The following is a 20527-nucleotide window of genomic DNA, read 5'->3' as shown; positions in this document are numbered from 1 at the left end:
TTTTGTACTGAAATTCACCAGTGATATCAGATATATCACAGGTGTGATATCCATGAATTGACATATTCTGACAATGGATAGTGATATAAGAAAGATAGTAGGTACTCAACCCACCTTTACATATAGAAATAGTAAAAATTTAAGGAGGATTTTATGTGTAGAAAAATACAAAGGGTCAGTAAATACTCAAGTTAACATCAGAAAGAGGTTAGGCACCTATCCTTGTGGTAAATGTAACATGTGTACTTGGATTTCCACCGATCAAGTATTTATACATCCTAGCCTAGATTATAAATATGAACTGAATATGAACCGAAACACATGGCAAGTTGTGAAGATATGAATATCATATATATGGCAAATTGTGGAATGTGCCAAGCTTTTTATATAGGCATGACCACAAGACACCTAAGAGATAGGATACATGATCATCTATATGAAATCAAGAAGTTAGACAACAAGAATGCCCTGGTCAAGCATATACTAGAATATCCTGGACACACTTTCAGTTTTAAGGTACTGCAGAAAAAAACCCTTAACAAGAGGAAAGGGGACAATTTTAATAAATTAGAACATATAGAGTTAGGCTGGATTTTAAAATTGAAGGCACATTATCCTCCTGGCCTTAATTCTTATGTAAGCATTAGATCTGCCTTGAAGGTGCATAAATGAATATTTTTTCCTACAGTTCTTTTTATACAGTCTTTCCCACAGTATTTTTCATACAGATTTATTCATATTGTACCTGGCTTTTGCTGTTCATTTATTATGGACCATTTGGAGGACTTTTCCATCTCTTTTCCGTTTTTATTTTATTTTATTTTACATGTTATTCATTGCGAAGCACTGGAGGTTCTCTTCATTCAGTTAGAGTCAGTTTGATGATCATAGTTATTTAAAGTACATTTATATGTTGACAGTTTCATTCAGTCAGATTCATGTGATTTACAATAGAATTAGCAGATGCTTTTAGTTTTATTTATGTAGGTTAGTTAATCTATTTCATTTGATAGTATTCAAATACAATGAAATTAATAAATGTTCTATAATATTATGTATGTATGTATTTCATAATTATTAATGGAGCTGCTTTGATTTAGAATTTATTTAAACAAAGATGTAACACAGGAGCATTTTTAGAAGTTTTTAGTATAGAAGAGAGGATACACCCACTGATTCATTTAAATTGTTTTAATCATCTGATTGACTGATTATTTGTTACACCTGATGAATTAGAAGGGACTGGATATTCCCTTTCATTATATAAACGGATCCAAACAGTCAATGTATTAGATCTGAAGAAGCGTGCAGTTTGTGCACGCGAAAGCGCTCATCCTTTTTTCAATAAACTGTGCATTTTATCGTGGTGGTCTACTTCTACTTTTTCTGCTGCTTTTAAATGTAGAAGTTCTTAACTCTAGCTTGTACTTGTATTCTGATGATGTCTCTTACAAATGTGAGAAGAAAGTGCTTAATATTTTCTATTAAACATTTCTTCAGTGATATTGGTAGTTGCTTTTTGGATTTTGGATTATTATTGGTCATTTTTTCAAATAAAGCTACATCTGATGTAGCAGTATGAAGAATATTTGATTCCTACACAAATAAAGATGTGAGATCTAAAGTGCTCGGGCAGCCTTAAAATGGGTACATGGTGGAGTACTCAGTTGGGCTTAAAATAGGGAATAAAGGGAATAAAATGGTACACACAGACTGCAGGATGTGTGTTCTGGTAGTTATTCTAACCTTTGGCCATCTCTTCTTTCTTCTTTTTTTCCTCTTCCAGTGCTTTAATTTTTGCTTCGTATTGATCAGCAAGTGTTTTCCACTCCTGTCTGTTGTTAAGTAATCCATCAAACATTGGCTGGATTTCCTTGTGAAAACGGGAAAACTCCTGTAAAAAAAATGATGATTCCATTAGTAATGCAGCTACCTGAGAAAAAATCTATTGGAGATTTGTTAAAAATATATAACATTGTGAATACAGTGTATATGATCACCTATGAGGGTAGAAAAAAATGACACATTAACACACTAGCAGAGAAATATGTCACTTGAAATTATTCTTATTTGGAAGTATTGCACATAATGTTTTATTTAAACAAATCATCTTTATTGAGTTATCATGTATGACATAGGCAATCTTACATTTGTATAAATGAAAAACAAACCACATTAATACAATTTTAGTTGCAAATATTATAGATCACAGACCTCGTTAAGACTATTGTTATTGCAGACATTATACATCACTTATAATATATCCTTTCATTGTCAATTAGGTTTTACATAGCTCATTCAAATCCTGCCTTCTTTTAAACCTTATTCCTCCTCTGCATATAATGATCCTACAATTCCCATTTTTCCTATGTAGTTTGCTCCTTCCCTTTTCTAAAGATCCAAATTCCAGTTGATTTATCTCTTTTACTATATTCACTACTTCTAGTAAAGTTGGTTTAGGCTTTGATTTCCATTTTCTAGTAATTGCTTTTTTAGTAGCCACCATAATTAGACTCAGCAAAGCCTTACTATGTCTAGGCAATTTTGATTCTGTATCATAGCTCAAAAAGATCATTTCCTTAGTTACACCAGTTTGCTCACCCAGTATCTCTGACAAAGCAGTCTGCAGGAAATGTTTAAAATCTGCCAACTCATTACACTCTGAGAAAAATATGTTCCCAGTTACCTCTTTCTTTCCCATCACATCTCCAACATTTGCTGTCTACCTGAGGAAAAATTCTTTGGAGTCTACTTGGAGTATACAAATACCTATGTAAACACTTCCCAGCAAACATCCTAAATCTTCTAGATTTTGTTGCATATTTCTGAGATATACATACAGCCCTCATTGTCTCTTTGTGAATTGCTTATACAGTCTCTCTTTCCAGTCCTTTTTAAGGTCCTCTGATTGATTCTTATAGTTTTCATGCAGTATTTATATGTTCTACTAATTATTCCTTTTTTAATAGCAGCTTCTGTTCTAGATTCTATTAAAAACTCCACTAATGCTAGTCTTTCATTTAGGACCTCCTATTTATTTTTCTTTGCCTATACGCTGATAGCAATCCTTGACAGGAAGGCATTCTCTAACCTGCAGTCCAGATAAATTCTTGGCATCTTCCCGTTCTATTACCTTTCCCTTTTTATTTGCTCCCAATACTTTGGATCCTTTGCCAGTTTTCTCCAATAACCACCAGCCCCCTCTTGCCTAATATCTGTATCCTTAATTGCAGTCATCCCTATCGGCAAAATCTCCTTTCTCCACTCCCATGCTGGCTTAGTTCTTAAAATACTTTTTGCTACTTTATGAATGTAATATTCTGTATTATTGTCATTCTCATGAAGGGTTTGCATCCAAAATTGTAGTCTTGCCTTGTTTCTTGAGCCTTATCCGCTGTATCATCATCATCACTTTCCACTTTGAATTATAGTTTTCTGCTTGTGCAATGTATAAGAACCTTCACTGTGTTGTTCTAAAATACCCCTTCAAATCAGGTAATCCTAGTCTGCCTTGTTCTATTGGAAGACTCAGCTTATCCCACTTAACCCTTGCCATCTTCCCCTCCCAGATATAATCCTTCAACTCTTTTTTAATTGCTATCCACATCTTCTCCTCTGGTTGATAAAACTATGCCTGACCTGTGTATAAAACTAAAGAGACTAAAAACATTTTAACTTCTTGCATCTTACTATCCATATCCATATAACAAAGCTTCCAGTTTCTCAGTTTTTGTATTATCTTCTATTTAGTCTCCTCCCACATAGCCTTAGCTGCCACAATGGAGTCATTTTTAATCCATACTCCCAAATACTTCATTTTATGATGTCCCCATAAATATGGATATTGCTGGGCCAATTCATGTGAGGGTACATATTTTACCGCTATTAGCTTTGTTTTAGCTTCATTAATTTTGTATACTGAGAAGATTTAAAACTGTCTTTAAATGTTCCACAGCACAGTAATGTCCCTTTCTGGTTTTGTCAGGTATAACACACTGACCCCACAAAGATAGCGAACTTGCTAGTGGATAGGTTTGGCAAAAATTTCACTCCCTTATCCCTTCCTAACTTACAACAAACCCTCCCCCAAGCCCCCCCCCCCACCTTACAAATCTGAAGAGCAGGTCCACAAAGCCCTGTCGAAGGCAAATAACATGGCTTCTATGGGACAAGATGACATCTCAGGCTGTCTTCTAAACAGGCTAAAACATGAATGAGCATCACCACTAAGTACCCTTTTCAATCATAGCCTAACCACAGGCTTTGTTCCTGCAGAATAGAGAACAGCAACAGTTATTCCCCTCCACAAAGGTTGCCTAGTAACAGACCCAGGGAGTTACAGACCTATAAGCCTTACCAGCCTCATCTAAAGGCCATGGAACATATCAGTATGGACCTCATAAAAAAAAAGACATATGTGGCCTCCAAACCCTGGATCTTACCCAATTTGGCTTCATGAAGGACAGATCCTGCCAGTTAAATCTGATAGATTTCTTTGAAAGTGTGACCAGACCTTCTTTTTATCTTCCCCTCCTTTCAGTTTCAGCTGAAGTGACGAATATTCCTGCCCTTGAGACTGTTTCTGACCCTAACACTGACAACAGTATTTCCATTAACTGTGGTGGTGGTGCTGCAGTAGCATTGTTGCCTCACAGTAAGACGTTGTCCTGTTCGATTCTCAGCTAGAGCGTCTTCTGTGTGGAGACATGTGTGAATGGGCGTACCTTCGTTGAAGGTTGTGCGTCAGGGCCGGCAACTCGGCACGTAAAAATTAACTGCCAATCATTAGTGGACCGGAGTTCCGCTGTGGCAACCCCTAACTGGGAAAAGCCGAAAGACACAAAAACAACAACTACTTATACCCCTGAATGTACCCAAATATACAACATTTTGAACACATATTGACACACACTTGGTGTTCATGATGAATTTAAGGAAATTTATAACAATGGCATCAGAATGGTGTATCAGAGGGGTAGATGTTTTAAAGAAATATTGGAAAATGTTGTGGATATAGAAAAGATGGGCTCTATAAGAAAGAAAGGCACTTATGGATGTTGCTTGTGTAATTACTGAAAATACCTTATTGAATTGGATAGGGTGTTTGTAAATGGGATCTGTATTCAAGTCTCCTTTTATTGTAATTGCAACACTGAGGACATAATGTATCTTGCCCTTTGTAAATTTTGTAGTTGCTTTTACATTGGGAAAACACAAAGAAAACTGAAAGAGCGTATATATGAGCACACTTTAGATATCAGAAAGGGAAACCATAAGAATGCTTTATCCAAACATATTGGTGAGAATCCTGGTCATGAGTCTGGTTTTGTTGGTATTGACCATGTGGTTAGGAATGTGAGGGGGGGGGGCTTTGGAAAGATTTTTTTAGAACTTCAAGAACTCAGATGGCAATTAAAATTAAATGCTTGTGTTTATCCTGGATTGAATGAACGTGTTTCTATTAGCAGTGTTTTAAAGCTTCGCTCCTATTATCTGTAAATGTTTAAATTGTAGGGGAACATTTTTATTAACAACATTTTTATATTTATCAACTGCCTTATTTATATATTGTTCTATTCAGTATTTTTACATGTATTTATGTATATACATTTTTCAGAAGAAATTTCCTTTAATTGATTATTAATTATGTCACATGACTGTTTTGGAGGGCTATTTAAAAGGTGAAGTGATGGTTGTTGGTTTTAATACCTCTGAAGAAGTCTGTGGATATAATCTGATGAAAGCGCTAAGGTTTTCAATAAATTCTGGTTCTCTGTTCCTGGTGTTGCTTGCTCCTTGCCTTCATTGTGGTTCTTGGTTTGTGGAGATGTCTAATGGTACCTCATGGACATGGGCAGTCATCACTAAATGCAGTCTTGGGTATTGACTAGTACCTCAAAGGTATTACATTGGGTAGAAACCGCTAGGCCTAAAATGACCTCTGGGTCAATAGCGTAGTAATCTGCTATGATCATATGAGCCTATAAAATAATATCATCTGCAAATAGAGCCAGCTTTTCTTGACTACCATACAAGTTATGTCCTTGAATTTCTGAGTCCCTTACTTTCTTTGCCAATGGTTCTAAATGTAATGAAAACAACAAGAGAAAAGTGGACACCCCTGCCTGGTTCTTCTAATCAAGCAGAAATTATCAGAGAGGACCCCACCCACTTTAGTTTTTGCCTCCAACCCCTCATATATACTCCTAATTAGCCTTATAATTGTATCAGGGAAAGCAACTACTTCCATTGCCCCACTCATGAAGTCCCAGCTTACTATGTGAAATGCTTTCTCTGCATCAAAACTGACCAACAACAGTGTTATGTTCTTACATTCTGCTTCCCTTTGGATCATCAGTGTTCTCAAATGTTTGCCTCCCCTCGACAAAACTACATTGATCCATATCTATTAATTTTGGCATCACTTTTGCCATTCTTTTAGTCATTGTAGACATAACCATTTTATAATCGTGGTTTAGTACAGAAATGGGTCTCTATGAAGTTGGATCTGATGGATCTTTACCCTCTTTAGGTATTACAGCTACCACCACTTTCTTCCAGGATGTTGGCACTTCTTCTTCTCTTAAAATACTTTTAAATAAAACCCTCCAGATCTTTATCAGTTTTTCCCTACTAGCTTCCAAACTTCCACAGGAATGTGGACTTTCCTGTAGATTAGTAATACATCACCATTTTTATCTCATCTCCTCTTATGCTAACCGTTGGTAATTGAGCCTCATCTACCTCTAACTTTGGCATATTTAATTATTCCATAAACCATATTTATATTACCATATATTACCATATTTTAAAGAAATTTTTAAAAAATAATCAACCTTATCCTGACTACATTCAGAATCGATTACTTTTTTATGTAGTCTGGTCATGTCTTGACTGTAAAATTGGCTTGATAGAAATAAAATCATTCAATCCAGGGTCCATTGTGGTGTTTAAATGGAACTGCCACTTAGACTCCTTTGCTTCCAATGTCACTTTACAATTACCACCTCTCTCATTATCAATTACAAAAAATATAATTTTTTGAAATTTACATACTTAAATATAGAGCATTGTGTATATCTCTATTTTTTATTGCCCTGAGGTGTTCACCTATTCTGTCCCTTAGTCTTCTAATCGTTTTTCCTACATAAAACCCAGGACAGGATAGAATAATTAAAATATGGTTTAAGTGAATTTTAATATAATGTGATAAAAGTTTTTACATTGTATATTTGATATTCTTCTGTGGTTTTAATGCAAATAGCAATTAGTTAATTGTTTCAGGAATTTGATTTGCTGAAGCTAATGAATGTTATTATTTAAGCATAGTGTTATTAATGGTTTGAACAACTCTGAAGAAGCCTATGTACTGGTGAAAGCACTTAGTTGTTCCAAGAGAATAAACGGTCTGTGTTTTTAACTGGTTGTCGAAATTTTGTTTTTTATTTTTGTCGAGGTCTTGTTGGCCTTATTGGTTTTGTGTTTCTTACATGCATATATTGTTTGGCAGCTTGGTCTTTTATACAGTTGTTTCTTGTCATATCCATTTGAGCATATTTCACTTCTTACAAAACTTTTTGTTTTATTGAAAGCCCTCAAAAAAAAAAAAAAAAAAAAAAACACCTCCCCTAGTACCACCCTAAAACCTACTAACTTAATAATAACACGCAAAAATAGAAAATATGTGACGTTTTACCTTCCTAATAAGAACAAAAAATTGATGGCCCCACAGACAGACTAAGATTAACCAAAAAGGAAGGTCGGCCATGCTAAGACACATGGTACAGTCTGCACTTTTACTAAGTGCTATCTGGTTTTGTCTCACCTTTATAGAGCTCTTCCAGCTGAGAAAACACTTGAATGCTTCCAGTAAACACTTTTTTCCAAGGCATTTCTCTTTATCAGATTGTCTTCTGGGGACATGCAAACCAGGCACAAAACTTCTAAGGATACATTATTTACCAGAAAAAAACTATAATATTCAGTATACTTTTTCATTTACTTGCTTTCTGTTAAAACGTGTTACTGGATAAAGCCACAGGCCTTTACCCAGTCATTCCCCTATGCAAGCACGAGAAAAAGCGCACCAATCCTTCTTTTGTCATGCTCTGTTAACCAGATCCTTCCTCTCTCCCTTGTTTTTTTTTTTTTTTTTTTTTTTACATTGCAGTACCTACATTTCTTAAAAGTGAACAAGGAAAAAGAGAGAGGAAGGGAGGACAAAACAAAAACACCTGTTTGTATTAGTATCCTCACTGCATTTAAAAATAACTGAAAAAAACTTTACCTCATAGTTTGCAAAGAATGCCATGCACCATTAAAGTAGTACCATTATGAAGAAAAACATTTTTACTTAACTTTTTACCTCCTTTTCCCATCTTCAAAGTATTTTTTCTGAAAATTAATGACATGAAGTAGGGCATATGCTTTAGAGTCCCCTACAAGTTTAACAAAATCCACGAAAATCCAATATTTCCAAATCTTCTTGTTCTGCCATGTTTCACAAGTATTTTTATTGCTTTGTAATCTCACATTTGTCAGTTTCCAAGTTACTGATTCTATTGTCTGAACATTAATGACATGAAGCAGAGAATATGCTTTAAAGTCCCCTACAAGTTTAGCAGAGTCCAAGGAAGTCCAACATTTTCAGATTTCCTTGTTCAGTCATAGGTTCATAGGTAGGTACTAGGCTATTGGCCCTAGAGCCTATACAAGCCTAGCCAAAAAGGTACCCTGGCTTTCGCCACCCAAGAAAATTATTTTCCTGTGCCCCTGTTAAGCAGAACTACAGAAGTGATCCTGGGGTGAATTTCCTATTACCCATCCAATCATCAAGATTTTTCTTGAGTGCTAGTTTCACAAATGCAATTATTGCTCTATCACCCCGTGTTTGTCAATTTACAAGTTATTAGCTTTATTCCTGTTCATCACCATCTCCCAAATCCTGTCTGTGTTTCATTTGTAATGTATTCTAGTCGACTCTTATGTTTTCTTCCTTCTTTCAGGCATTTTCTACTGAAACAGTGGAAAAGATTTCATGGGCTTAGTCTCTCTGTAGTCCTTCTTACCAGAAGAACATGAAGCAGAACCTCCTTCTGTTTCACAGCTCACCCTTTGTTGGAGAAACTTCTGTATTTCCTCCTTAATATGTACTTCATCAAAAAATGATTTTGTCCCTCCAGGGAAAATATTTTTAAAATGGCTGGGTACAGCAGTTTGAATCTCATGCCTGCTTCTTGACATTCCCTGAATAACGGAATATATTTACCCCTCTTCTGCCTGGTGTACAATGAGTAGTCATTCTCCAAAAATACTCTGCTGTCCCCCACTTTTAGTACCTTGTCCTTCGGCCACAGTTTTTTCAGAATCAAATCATTTTGCCAGTAAGACTACATCTTTACTATTAAAGGTCTAAGTTGCTTTCTATTAACCAGATTTACAGCATACACACAATGTGCCGTTTCAATTAACAATTACTGTTGTGGAACACCAATCTAGCTGCTTATTTGTACTTTCATAAAATTAATACAGTCTGTTCCTTCCAGCTTCTCTGGTACAGTAGAAAATCTCATGTTTTCCCTACATGCTCTGTCCTCTAATTCTTATATTTTTTAAAAAATCTCTTCTTGTGCAGTCTCATATTCAGCCAGCCTTTCTTCATTTTAGCTTTTTATTGTTCGTGTTGATATACTCCATCAGTGTTTCATTTATTTTCACCAGGTCTGTGTACAGATGCTTTATGCTTTCCTCTAGGTTACTGGAAGTCATGTCTGGAGCTTGCACTGCTTCTTGCTGAACCACTGCAGTATTTCACCCAGTCTGTGTTTTTTTTCCTCACCTTTTGTAGCTAGTTTTCCTCCTGGTCTATTATATTTCTTTTTCCTGGCATCCAGCCAGTGCACTTACTAGTCAGTTACTGAAATTTACCAAAAAATCTAGGTCCGCTGGCTTTCTTTGCTAAGTTTCTGTTTTCAGACTGGGAGAGCCAGAATTAAGCTATTACGTAATGCAAAGCCATCTTGGAAGTCTCTGTATTGCACATAATGTTGATGCAACATAATTTCATATGAATACATGTTATGTGCTTTCAAGGTTAAGATTGTCACATGATTTTCTTTTTTTATGTACTTAGTATATCATTCAGAAGATGGTCACAATAAAGGTGAATTGATTTTCAGCGATTTGTGTTTTATTAGTTACACAAAATGTGATTATCCAAACAGGCATACAAAAATTAAGGCTAATTTCCAAGTAAAACCTACAGCAGGGAAAAAATCTAAAGGTAAACAATTTAACCATCTGTCAGACTTGTGTGTGACTGCATTTCCATACCTATGTGTTATAGCCATGTACATGTACTGCATCCTCCATTCATGAGGTTACTTTTGATGTTTGTGCTGTTCTACCTCTGGTTTTAACATACTGCTGCTTAGATCATTGCATTCAGCTTGAAGACTAGCACTGATCATTATGGTAGTAATTTTACATTTTTATGCCAGGTATATAAGGAGTTGTGGTGCTTTTGAAGCCTGCACCAGTTTGTATTAATGACCTGCAAATCATCTGCATATGTTACTGTGCACTAGCTCAGCCTATAGGGTGCAGTCGCATATTGTTCTTTGTGCACTTAAGAATGTGCTTGTGAATCATGAGTAGTGATTCCCGCTTCTTATCCCTGCACACAGACTGTGTGTAATGCACTCAGTGTTTGTTAACAGTTAATATAGATAAATTTGAAATAGACTAAATTCACACGTAACCTAGAAACAAATCCACATTTCTGTTACTCTGCAGTAATTTCACAATCATTTTTATCCAAAATTATCTCTAGGTACCACTTCATTTCTTAACCATGACATCTGCATACAGTAAAACAAAGCAAAGAGAACTAAGGCTGAATTCATAAAGGCTACCACACTTAGTATAAGTCTTCTGACTAAATGGACAGCACACGCATTGTGGTAGGGATGCTCTTGAATTCACAAAGCGTACACATAGTATACAACAGTGTAGACTTTGTGGTAACCTTTATGAATCCAGCCTCATGGTTCAACACACCATACCAGATAAAAATATACCTTTAATAATAACAACAGAATGCAAAAGCATTTTACCTCATGCAATTTCAACATGCCAGAGGGACCTTCTCCAATATTAAAGGCAAAAAAGCCACATGTTTAATGACATCACACACCAATTACAATTTAAAAAAAAACAAACCCAAATGTGAATAATAACTTTTAAGTATATTTAATGATTCAATCCTTTCTCCTTTAAAATTGGTTTTGAAGATATAATATCATGATCACTGAGCCTGGGATACCTTCAAGAACCCATTTAAACTCAGTAGTGTCTAAGTTTAAGCAAATCAAATAATGGAACTGATACAAAAACAATGCAGTGAGGTTGACGCTTTATAAGACCTTCATGTTAAAAACTACATCATTAAACCGGTCTCCAGGATGAATAAATAGTGTAAAGACCAAAAAGATCATGCAGTCAATGCAGGAAGATTCCCAAGGATGAGTAAAAGGGTGAAGTATAAACCAAAGAAGACAGACTGAAAGTAATGCATTTGTGTGCCTTGGCTTACAGAAGGCTAATCAAGGACATGAATCTGAAAGGCAAAAAAAGGTTGCATAGCTGACTTCCTGAGGATCTGTTTTGCTCTGCTGGTTTAATTTCTCTAAATGCTTAGTTTCTTTACATATCTTGATGGAAATGGACCCCATTCCTAAGTCAGGGCATGATGAAAGTTCGTAATATCAGTACTGTTTCAGTCTTTGATGTCAGCTGGTGTGCTCTTCCCAGCACTCATGAAGTACCTAGAATTGCCTCCTTCCTCACTTCATATGTGGTTACATGTACTGGTAGCAACTTTAAGTACTATTGTAAGTTCTTTTTATTAGTCCTGTCATTCCTACTGCTATTGGAACTGACTGAGTATCCTTCCACATTGCTCATTTCTACTTGCAAATCTTGGTATTTGATGACTTTGTGTCTGTGTACAATTATGACACTGTAATCGATGTGTGTTAATTTCAATGCTAAATTCTACATTTGTATATCTTCCCCTGAACTACTGTATATGGTTCTCTTGCATCTATTTTTTGAACTTCCCTAGAACAAGCTTCCAATTCATGTGAAACAGAGCCCCCTCCCTGACCCTTTTCAAATGCAGCTTACGTAGATCAATGGATGGGTGACCGTAAATTCTCTTCTGGGGTGGTGCCCACATCCCTCCTGGACAGTGGAAGTCAATATTAAATATCACAGACCCCTACCTCTTTGAACTTCACTCACCTAACCACCAACAATTGTGGCAACTCGGGATAAGGGATCTAGGGCTGTTAATCTAGTAACCTTGCATGAACCTATGAACTGCTGATAATGGGTGATCCCATGTGATATAAACCTCATCATTATCTTGTATTTTTCATATACTTTCACATATCTGTGAAGTTCATAATTTTCATTGCATTTCTGAATGTTTGTTTCAAAAAATTCTTAATATTCTGCGCATATAAAAGGTGGCACAACCTGAGCACTGAGTAATATAAATAACAGTATGTGAATTACAATTAAAGTAACCTAGATGTTTGTAACATGTCTCAGTATCGCTATTGTAATAGAATCATCCATGTATTATAAATCTGCTCCGCCTGCCTTTCACTTATACTTTTCCTGCCTGTCATTCCTAAACTCACAGTTGTCATTGTTAAATATTTTAAACATGTATCTCTTTTATTAGTAACAATTGGTCTGTCACCCACTATCTTGTTAATTTCAGGAAACACTTTAAATATCTTCTAGTTATCAGAAACAATCTATTCAATAGCCCTAGAGTCATCTAAACAAGTTAATATTATAGAACTATCCATATCTAAAATTAATGTAATGTTCATTTTCTATAATTTCATTATTCAAATGGTGCAGATTAGAATCAGCTAGTCGCTCTGTAACATTAGTTTTTTCTTTTACATAAGAATTTTTTTTTCTGTAATGTGGTGAATGGCTTCTTACTAAAACTCTCTTTTTAAATTTTTCTAAACCATTATTAAAATCAAAATTCTTTATTGTATAAGTGCTGACATGGATTACCTGCCTCCTTACAGAACTTGCTTTTAAATATAAAAAGTGCATTCTAGTGTAATGTAGCAAAGTGTTACTAACTCATTTCCACTAACTTATTCCTGTGTTGTACAGTATCATAAAATAAAGTGATTCTATATCATTTGTCACAAGCAGACTTTCAACACTTTATTATGAAACGAGTCCCTTATATAAGATTTAGCTTCCTCAGGTCCTCAGGCTCAGTTCTTGAACAAGCTTGAGAAATCTCAAAGTTTCCTCACCAAAATGATCTTGGTTCTAAGTACCTTTAGTTTCTCTAGTTGCTCAGTAACACACACACTGCTGAGGGGTGATCTCTACTTAGCTTCCCTTGCTATGAGTAGTCTAGCACTCTTTAAACAGTTTCACCTAAACAGAACAGGTGGTAAAGCAAACAACCATTCTACTGACCTAAACCTACACCATCACATCAACAATACCAGATGACATGGCAGATACCTAACCCAGTATATACCCCATTTCTGGAACAGGCTGTCCTTACCTATCAAGCAGAGTACTTCCTGAGCAACCTTTAAAACCTGTCTGGATAACTGGATAGGGGGATTACAAATTTTCACCAGGTATATCTGGAGAAAGTCTATTTAATGGGGGACACTGCTAGACTCCCACCAGTACAGGGTGATGTGACTGACCTTCTTAGTAGCCTCTTTTGGCTGTAAGTTTATTAAGAACCTATGAACCTATTCAAACAAACCATTTCCAGATGGCTATCCTTTACCATCTCCTTTTGTTATTCTTTCATGGTAAATCCCTCCTGTCAAAGCTTATTTTGCAATGTTAGTAGCTTCTTCAACTGTTTTTTTTTTCCCAAAGGGCTTGACTCCAAATCCATTCTAAAGACATCCACTCTGTCTTCCATTCACTCTTTCACAAAAACATTACATCACAGATATTGTTTCTAGAGTCAAGACTAGATTTGCCGGAATCGTACTTCTACGGTTATCTTTAAACTTCCTCCACCCCCAATCTACTCAACAGCTTTGGAAATCATGCTGTCTGTCAGCAGACCTGTTTATGAACATAGTACTGTTGCTTAAGAACTAACCCTAACAGAAGATGTTCAAATAGCTCACTGTTGCAGTATATGTACCTACCTTTCATTCCTCTGGTTTCTCTCTTTTTCCTTTTGGCCAAAATGGAATTTCCTTTTGCCTATTTTTCCCCTTGTGTTTTCTACCTGATTGTATTCTTTGAACAGCAAACTTGAGTATTTTCAGGGCAAGAAAGTATTTTCACTCCTGCATATCCCTCATGCACCAACTCATACCTAAGGTCAGGCATTCAGCATGTGAAGAAAAAGTGCCTATCCTTTTCCATACTGTCCTGATGTGTGGTATCCCTGACATCATACATCCTGTTTGTCAGCATTACTGAAACAGTGATCTACTGTTATGACACGTTCTTACACAACTGTACTATTTTTGTTGTTTGGCTGGATTTTGCTGCCAACTTTTCTGATTGAGCCCTCTCATGAGACATGTTTCAACTGTGTTATTCCTACTGACTATCTGAGATAATATTCTTAGCATATTTTCTTCATGGGAAGATATGTCTAAAAATATTTTCTTCTAAGTGGTCAGGCATCAAATCCAAGAGTGCATATTAGTTATAATATATTATTAATAGTGTCACCAGCATTTTCTACTGTTTTATTAACTTTATACAGATTCCCATTACTGTATTCATTGAAGTTTCGTTTAGTTATTTAATTAACTTTTTTTTAAAAACTTAATTTTCCTTACAGGCCTTTTGTGAAAGAATGTTCATATGAAGACCAAATTCAGAAGATGTGACTAAAGTTTTCACCTAATAATGTAGTTTTTCTACATCCTTATTGTGTCCATTTATTTCATATTGATGATATTTTTACAGCTCAACAGTTCATATATAATGCTGTCTTTATATCTTGAAACTGGGGTTAGTTTTCTCATACATAAACCTCTCGGCACTTATTTTAACTTTATACACTGTTCAGAGAAAACACATTTCCATTGCAGATGCTTCAGTTTTATCATTTTAGTGGCTATATCGGAAAAAAATATCTGCTTTACCAGTCCCATTTGATAAACATCCTGGATGTCCAGACTATACTTCTATTGATCCAAAAGGTTGTCATTTTGTTTAAGTACAGATTGTAGAAAAACATCAGAATTCTCAATAACTTTCAAATCACTTTGGGGTTTTAAAAACAATTCTTGTGAAAAACTTTGGGTATTCTCAACTTTCAAGTTAGCTGTTTCTATTGGTAACTCAAATGGACCAAAATCTTATTTTGTGCATGTGTCTGTAACATAAAATAAGTCAGACACTGTGTAACTGCAATTCAGTTTTGAGTGAGGGGCTTTTGGGGGGAAATATATGCTACCCTTCCTGCAAAACACATTCACTGTTTCCACATACACATTAATAAAAGTCAATATTTTGTGATGGAAATGTTTGTTCTGAGTCTATTGATTTTCAGAGGCTCAATATTTAAAGGTTTATCAAACATTACATTATTATATCCTGACACCAAGCAGTAATTTAAGTTGCATGCCAGTGTACTTTATGGTCCTTTCAGCAGTCTGTGACAAACAACATACCAATGAAATTAATGACATATTTTTGTAATTTATTTTATTTCCTATGTGTCTAAAAACCTTATCCTACTTGTAATGAAAGTTACAGAATATGGTGAACTAGAGAGCTTAACAGTGGTTAACAGGTTTGCCTGTCATTCATTTGAAGGGACTCAACTAATGAAAGTGCAAACATTTGCTGTTGACATAAAACTGCAGACTGAAATTTGACTGTTAATACTTGACCACATGGTAGTAAAAGTTACTTATAGCTTTATATGTTTATATATCAATTTTGTATCATTCCAAGAGAATTTAAGAAGTTGACTTATTTAGTCTGCAAATGCTTTTAGACAACAGGGTTAGCTGCAAATAATCAACATAACTCTAGATGCGGCGTCACCAAAGTCAGTCACTACCTCACTTTAAACAGTTCTGTAATTCTGCATTTAAAAACTCATTCGCTATAGTAACTTGAAAATATAATCTTACCTTATATACAAATGTGCACACAAAATCAATGAAGCCAACTTGGAGTTTAGGAAGTTCAGCAGCTTTGTTCCTGTCCATCATGGGCTATAATTAAATGACAAAGAAGTGATTATTAATTTTCTCAACTCTGTTTACCTGACAGGATGAGACCATTCTGCTGTACTTAGTTATAGGCAAGATGATTTGCATCTGTCTTATTCCCATTAATATCTGAATAAGGCTTGGTATGCAAACGTGTCTGTCTTCAGTGGCAACCTGGGAGTTCTAGTTAATAAAATTCTTGTTCATAGCCATTTAATATGGATGTTGTATATAGCAATATTTTGACTATACTGCTAGTTCATTTGTAAAATGAATAGAAACATTATAGCCTCAATTATCATACAGTTTATTTTTTTACTCTGATCATAATTCATAGGTACCAAATGTATTTATTTATTTATTTATATTATTCTTTGTTGACAGGTTTATTCCCACTGGGCTAGTAACTTCTTTTGAGGGGAGACCAGAGCTGGTGTTTTTACTACTAGGAGAAATTTGGCCAGGTCATCAGAAAACTTCCCCTCTTCTTTTTGTCAGGTGCTGTGGGATCTTTTACATCCACATGAGCTGCTACCAACTCAAGCAGATGGGACCTCAGTTTAACATGTCATCCAAAGGGTGATTTTCATAAAAGAAAAAGAACAGCACCCTAATTTCATCCATTCATTTTATTTTTCATATGTTCCTGGTATGAAAGCATCCTAATTTCATCCATTCCATTTTATTTTTCATATGTTTCTGACATGAACAACAGACCTTATAAACAGCAGTGTTCAGCTGGCCTAATTATTGTGCTTTGATGTGATTACTGCTTTCCATGAAGACCAACTGTGTGTCTCTGGGCTGCTATGCATAGAACGCATTTATAAAACACCCAGTGAGGTACAAAATTCTAATACTTTGAGAAAATTAGGCACTACCGCATGTGGGAAATGTAAAATGTGCCCATTTATTACCAAAGAACAAGTTTTTGTGCATCCAACTTTACATTTTAGTTTTGAACCACAATTGTATGCATCTTGTGACAGTACCAATTTGATATATTTAGCTGTCTGTACTGAATACTCAGCATTCTATATAGGGTTAACAACCAGAAAGCTTAGGGACAGGATATATAATCACATATATGACATCAGGAAATGTGACCCTAAGAATGCATTAGCGAAACATTGTTCTGCACATACAGGACATAAGTTTCATTTTAGGGTTCTTCAGCTAGTTCAATCTAGTCAAAGAGGAGGGAACAAGATGCATCAACTTGAAAGGATAGAGTTAGAATGGATTTTTAGGATGAAGGCTCACCAGGAACCAGGTCTTAATCAATACATCACAATTAAACCCATTTTAGAATTAAGGAAACTGAAATAAGTGAGCAAAGTTGGATGGTTAGGTTTAATTATTCAGTTCATTGTTTGTTTGTGTGTTTTTTATCAATTATGTATCATGCACATATACTTATTTATTATATTTGTATATATTTTCATTTAAACATTTTTTATTCAATATATATTTTTTATTCAATATTGTTCTATATGTATTAGACATACAGCGTAGTTGAACACAGTTTTCACATTTTCATTATTTACATTTTAAGGTATAGGCTAGATGTTAGTTAACTATACAGTTGTCTTTGCATGTCATCTCAATACATTTGTTTATATTATACTAAATAGTTTTTTTTTTGTTTGTTTTTTTTGTTTGTTGCGTTAGATTTAAGTTAAATTTTAATGTGACTACATTAGATGCAATACTATATAAACATTGGTAGGCAAGCCGCAACATCATTTAATATATAGGCATTATGGTATTAATATACATAGGCTTGTGTTAACATAGTAAGAACACTATGGATGCATTGGTTTTTATGTAGTTGATTTGATATTACTGAAATCAAATAATAGGATCAAAAATTTTTGGTAGTTAATTAATTTATTTGTTTTAACATTTCAAAAAGTTAACAGTTTCATGTCTCCACATATATTCTTTGACTGCATGTGCAGTTTATTAAATAATTCATGAGATGTTATTATTTGCTTTGTTGTATATTTGTGCTGCTTCTAAAAGGAACATGACACCTTTACTTGACTCTAACAGAGCATGTTTAATTAATTAGTGAATGATTCCTTTAATTAGGTGATTATTTAATGAGTATAGAATTGAATTTCACAGCCTTTACTATATAAATATGAATTGGTAATGTAAGTTATTAGATCTGATGAAGCGTACGATGTAGGTACGCGAAAGCACTCATCTGTTTTATTCTTCATTCTTTGTACTCGTATTAAATATTTTACTACAGCTCGTGGCAGTCCGACTTGGTTTTTTGGATTCTACAAAATCAATGAAGCCAACTTGGAGTTTGGGAAGTTCAGCAGCTTTGTTCCTGTCCATCATGGGCTATAATTAAATGACAAAGAAGTGATTATTAATTTTCTCAACTCTGTTTACCTGACAGGATGAGACCATTCTGCTGTACTTAGTTATAGGCAAGATGATTTGCATCTGTCTTATTCCCATTAATATCTGAATAAGGCTTGGTATGCAAATGTGTCTGTCTTCAGTGGCAACCTGGGAGTTCTAGTTAATAAAATTCTTGTTCATAGCCATTTAATATGGATGTTGTATATAGCAATATTTTAACTATACTGCTAGTTCATTTGTAAAATGAATAAAAACATTATAGCCTCAATTATCATACAGTTTATTTTTTACTCTGATCATAATTCATAGGTACCAAATGTATTTATTTATATTATTCTTTGTTGACAGGTTTATTCCCACTGGGCTAGTAACTTCTTTTGAGGGGAGACCAGAGCTGGTGTTTTTACTACTAGGAGAAATTTGGCCAGGTCATCAGAAAACTTCCCCTCTTCTTTTTGTCAGGTGCTGTGGGATCTTTTACATCCACATGAGCTGCTACCAACTCAAGCAGATGGGACCTCAGTTTAACATGTCATCCAAAGGGTGATTTTCATAAAAGAAAAAGAACAGCACCCTAATTTCATCCATTCATTTTATTTTTCATATGTTCCTGGTATGAAAGCATCCTAATTTCATCCATTCCATTTTATTTTTCATATGTTTCTGACATGAACAACAGACCTTATAAACAGCAGTGTTCAGCTGGCCTAATTATTGTGCTTTGATGTGATTACTGCTTTCCATGAAGACCAACTGTGTGTCTCTGGGCTGCAGGTATTAATCTGAAGGATAAGCCACATCTGACTGAAAAAAAAAGAGAAAAGAGGAGGATGCTACATAAAACTACATATGTTAGGAATACATGAACAAAAATGGAGATATGAAAGTCACCACAAGCATTTCATATTTAAACACCGATAATATTCCAAGCTTCTAAAATATACTATATTGTACACTATTGTCTTTTTAATGTGCTGGTGGGTGCATTTTGCCATATAGTTTATACATCATAGTATCAACCCATTAAGAACTGATATGCTAATGCAAATATATGCTACTTTCTGCTGCCTCCCATTAGATACTGTTCTGGTTCATGAAGCATCCTAGCTGCTGCTTGCTACACAGTGCTTCTTAAGCCATGCCTTCTGTCATTTTAGTGGTCCTTCCACCTTCCTGACCACAAAATGAAAACTACCAAATACTCAAACAGCTTTATCCTCTCTTGAGCACCAGATGCAATTTTATTGGGTTAGCGGTATATTTCTATTTCACTTCCATTTCTGATGGCAGGTAGAAATTTTGCAGGTGAACAAGTACTCCTTGTATTCTCAGTGGTTGTAGTAATATGAACATAGCCCAAAACATGTACCAACAGAATCTGGAACAAAGTAAAAAATAATTAAGGAAAAGGCCCCGCATTAGGGACACATTTTAAATGTTAATGTTGTTATCTTAGAAATCCTCAAAATGATTTCCAATTTTAGGAGGAATGGAATAAAAAATCAGGGGTGGCCCTACAACATAGGGATAGTTGAGAGGTCTGACTGTGAATAATTATGTTTAAGGTTCAAAGTCATGCTAACACTCTGCAGGTCTAGAATATGTAACTGTAACAACTGGCTTATTTGTATAATATGCAAAATGATCTCCCAGTCTCATGTTGAAGTTCTAAAGTAAAATAAAATTAAAGTATTTTTAAAATACCATCACTGTCACTACTCTCAGCAGTGTGTTCCATAGCTTTGACACCCTTACACAGAAAACTTTTTTAATGCTTTTGTGGTATGTTTAGCTTTTATATGCATGACTAGTAGACATCTGGAGTTATTTATTCCAAGATCAGATAATTTTAAGTTCAAAATTGATTCCAGTCTTACATT

At 35.0% G+C, this 20527-nt stretch overlaps 1 protein-coding gene across 1 annotated transcript in view; it reads right to left on the bottom strand.

The window, feature by feature from the left end:
• Positions 1-1741: 1741 nt before the first annotated feature.
• LOC122792803 (rod cGMP-specific 3',5'-cyclic phosphodiesterase subunit beta-like) overlaps positions 1742-20527 on the bottom strand; it is an 897069-nt gene continuing 878283 nt past the window's right edge. Inside the window, exons 21-22 of the mRNA XM_044060372.1 lie at positions 16185-16268; positions 1742-1894 (exon numbers count right to left, since the gene is read on the bottom strand). Coding sequence (XP_043916307.1) covers positions 1742-1894; positions 16185-16268 — 237 coding nt within the window. The remainder of the gene's footprint in view (positions 1895-16184; positions 16269-20527) is intronic.

The sequence above is a fragment of the Protopterus annectens genome, chromosome 2.part0 (assembly GCF_019279795.1).
Source record: "Protopterus annectens isolate FY-2018-M chromosome 2.part0, PAN1.0, whole genome shotgun sequence".
Classification (NCBI taxonomy): Eukaryota; Metazoa; Chordata; order Ceratodontiformes; family Protopteridae; genus Protopterus; species Protopterus annectens.
This window is presented reverse-complemented; position numbering and strand designations above follow the sequence as displayed.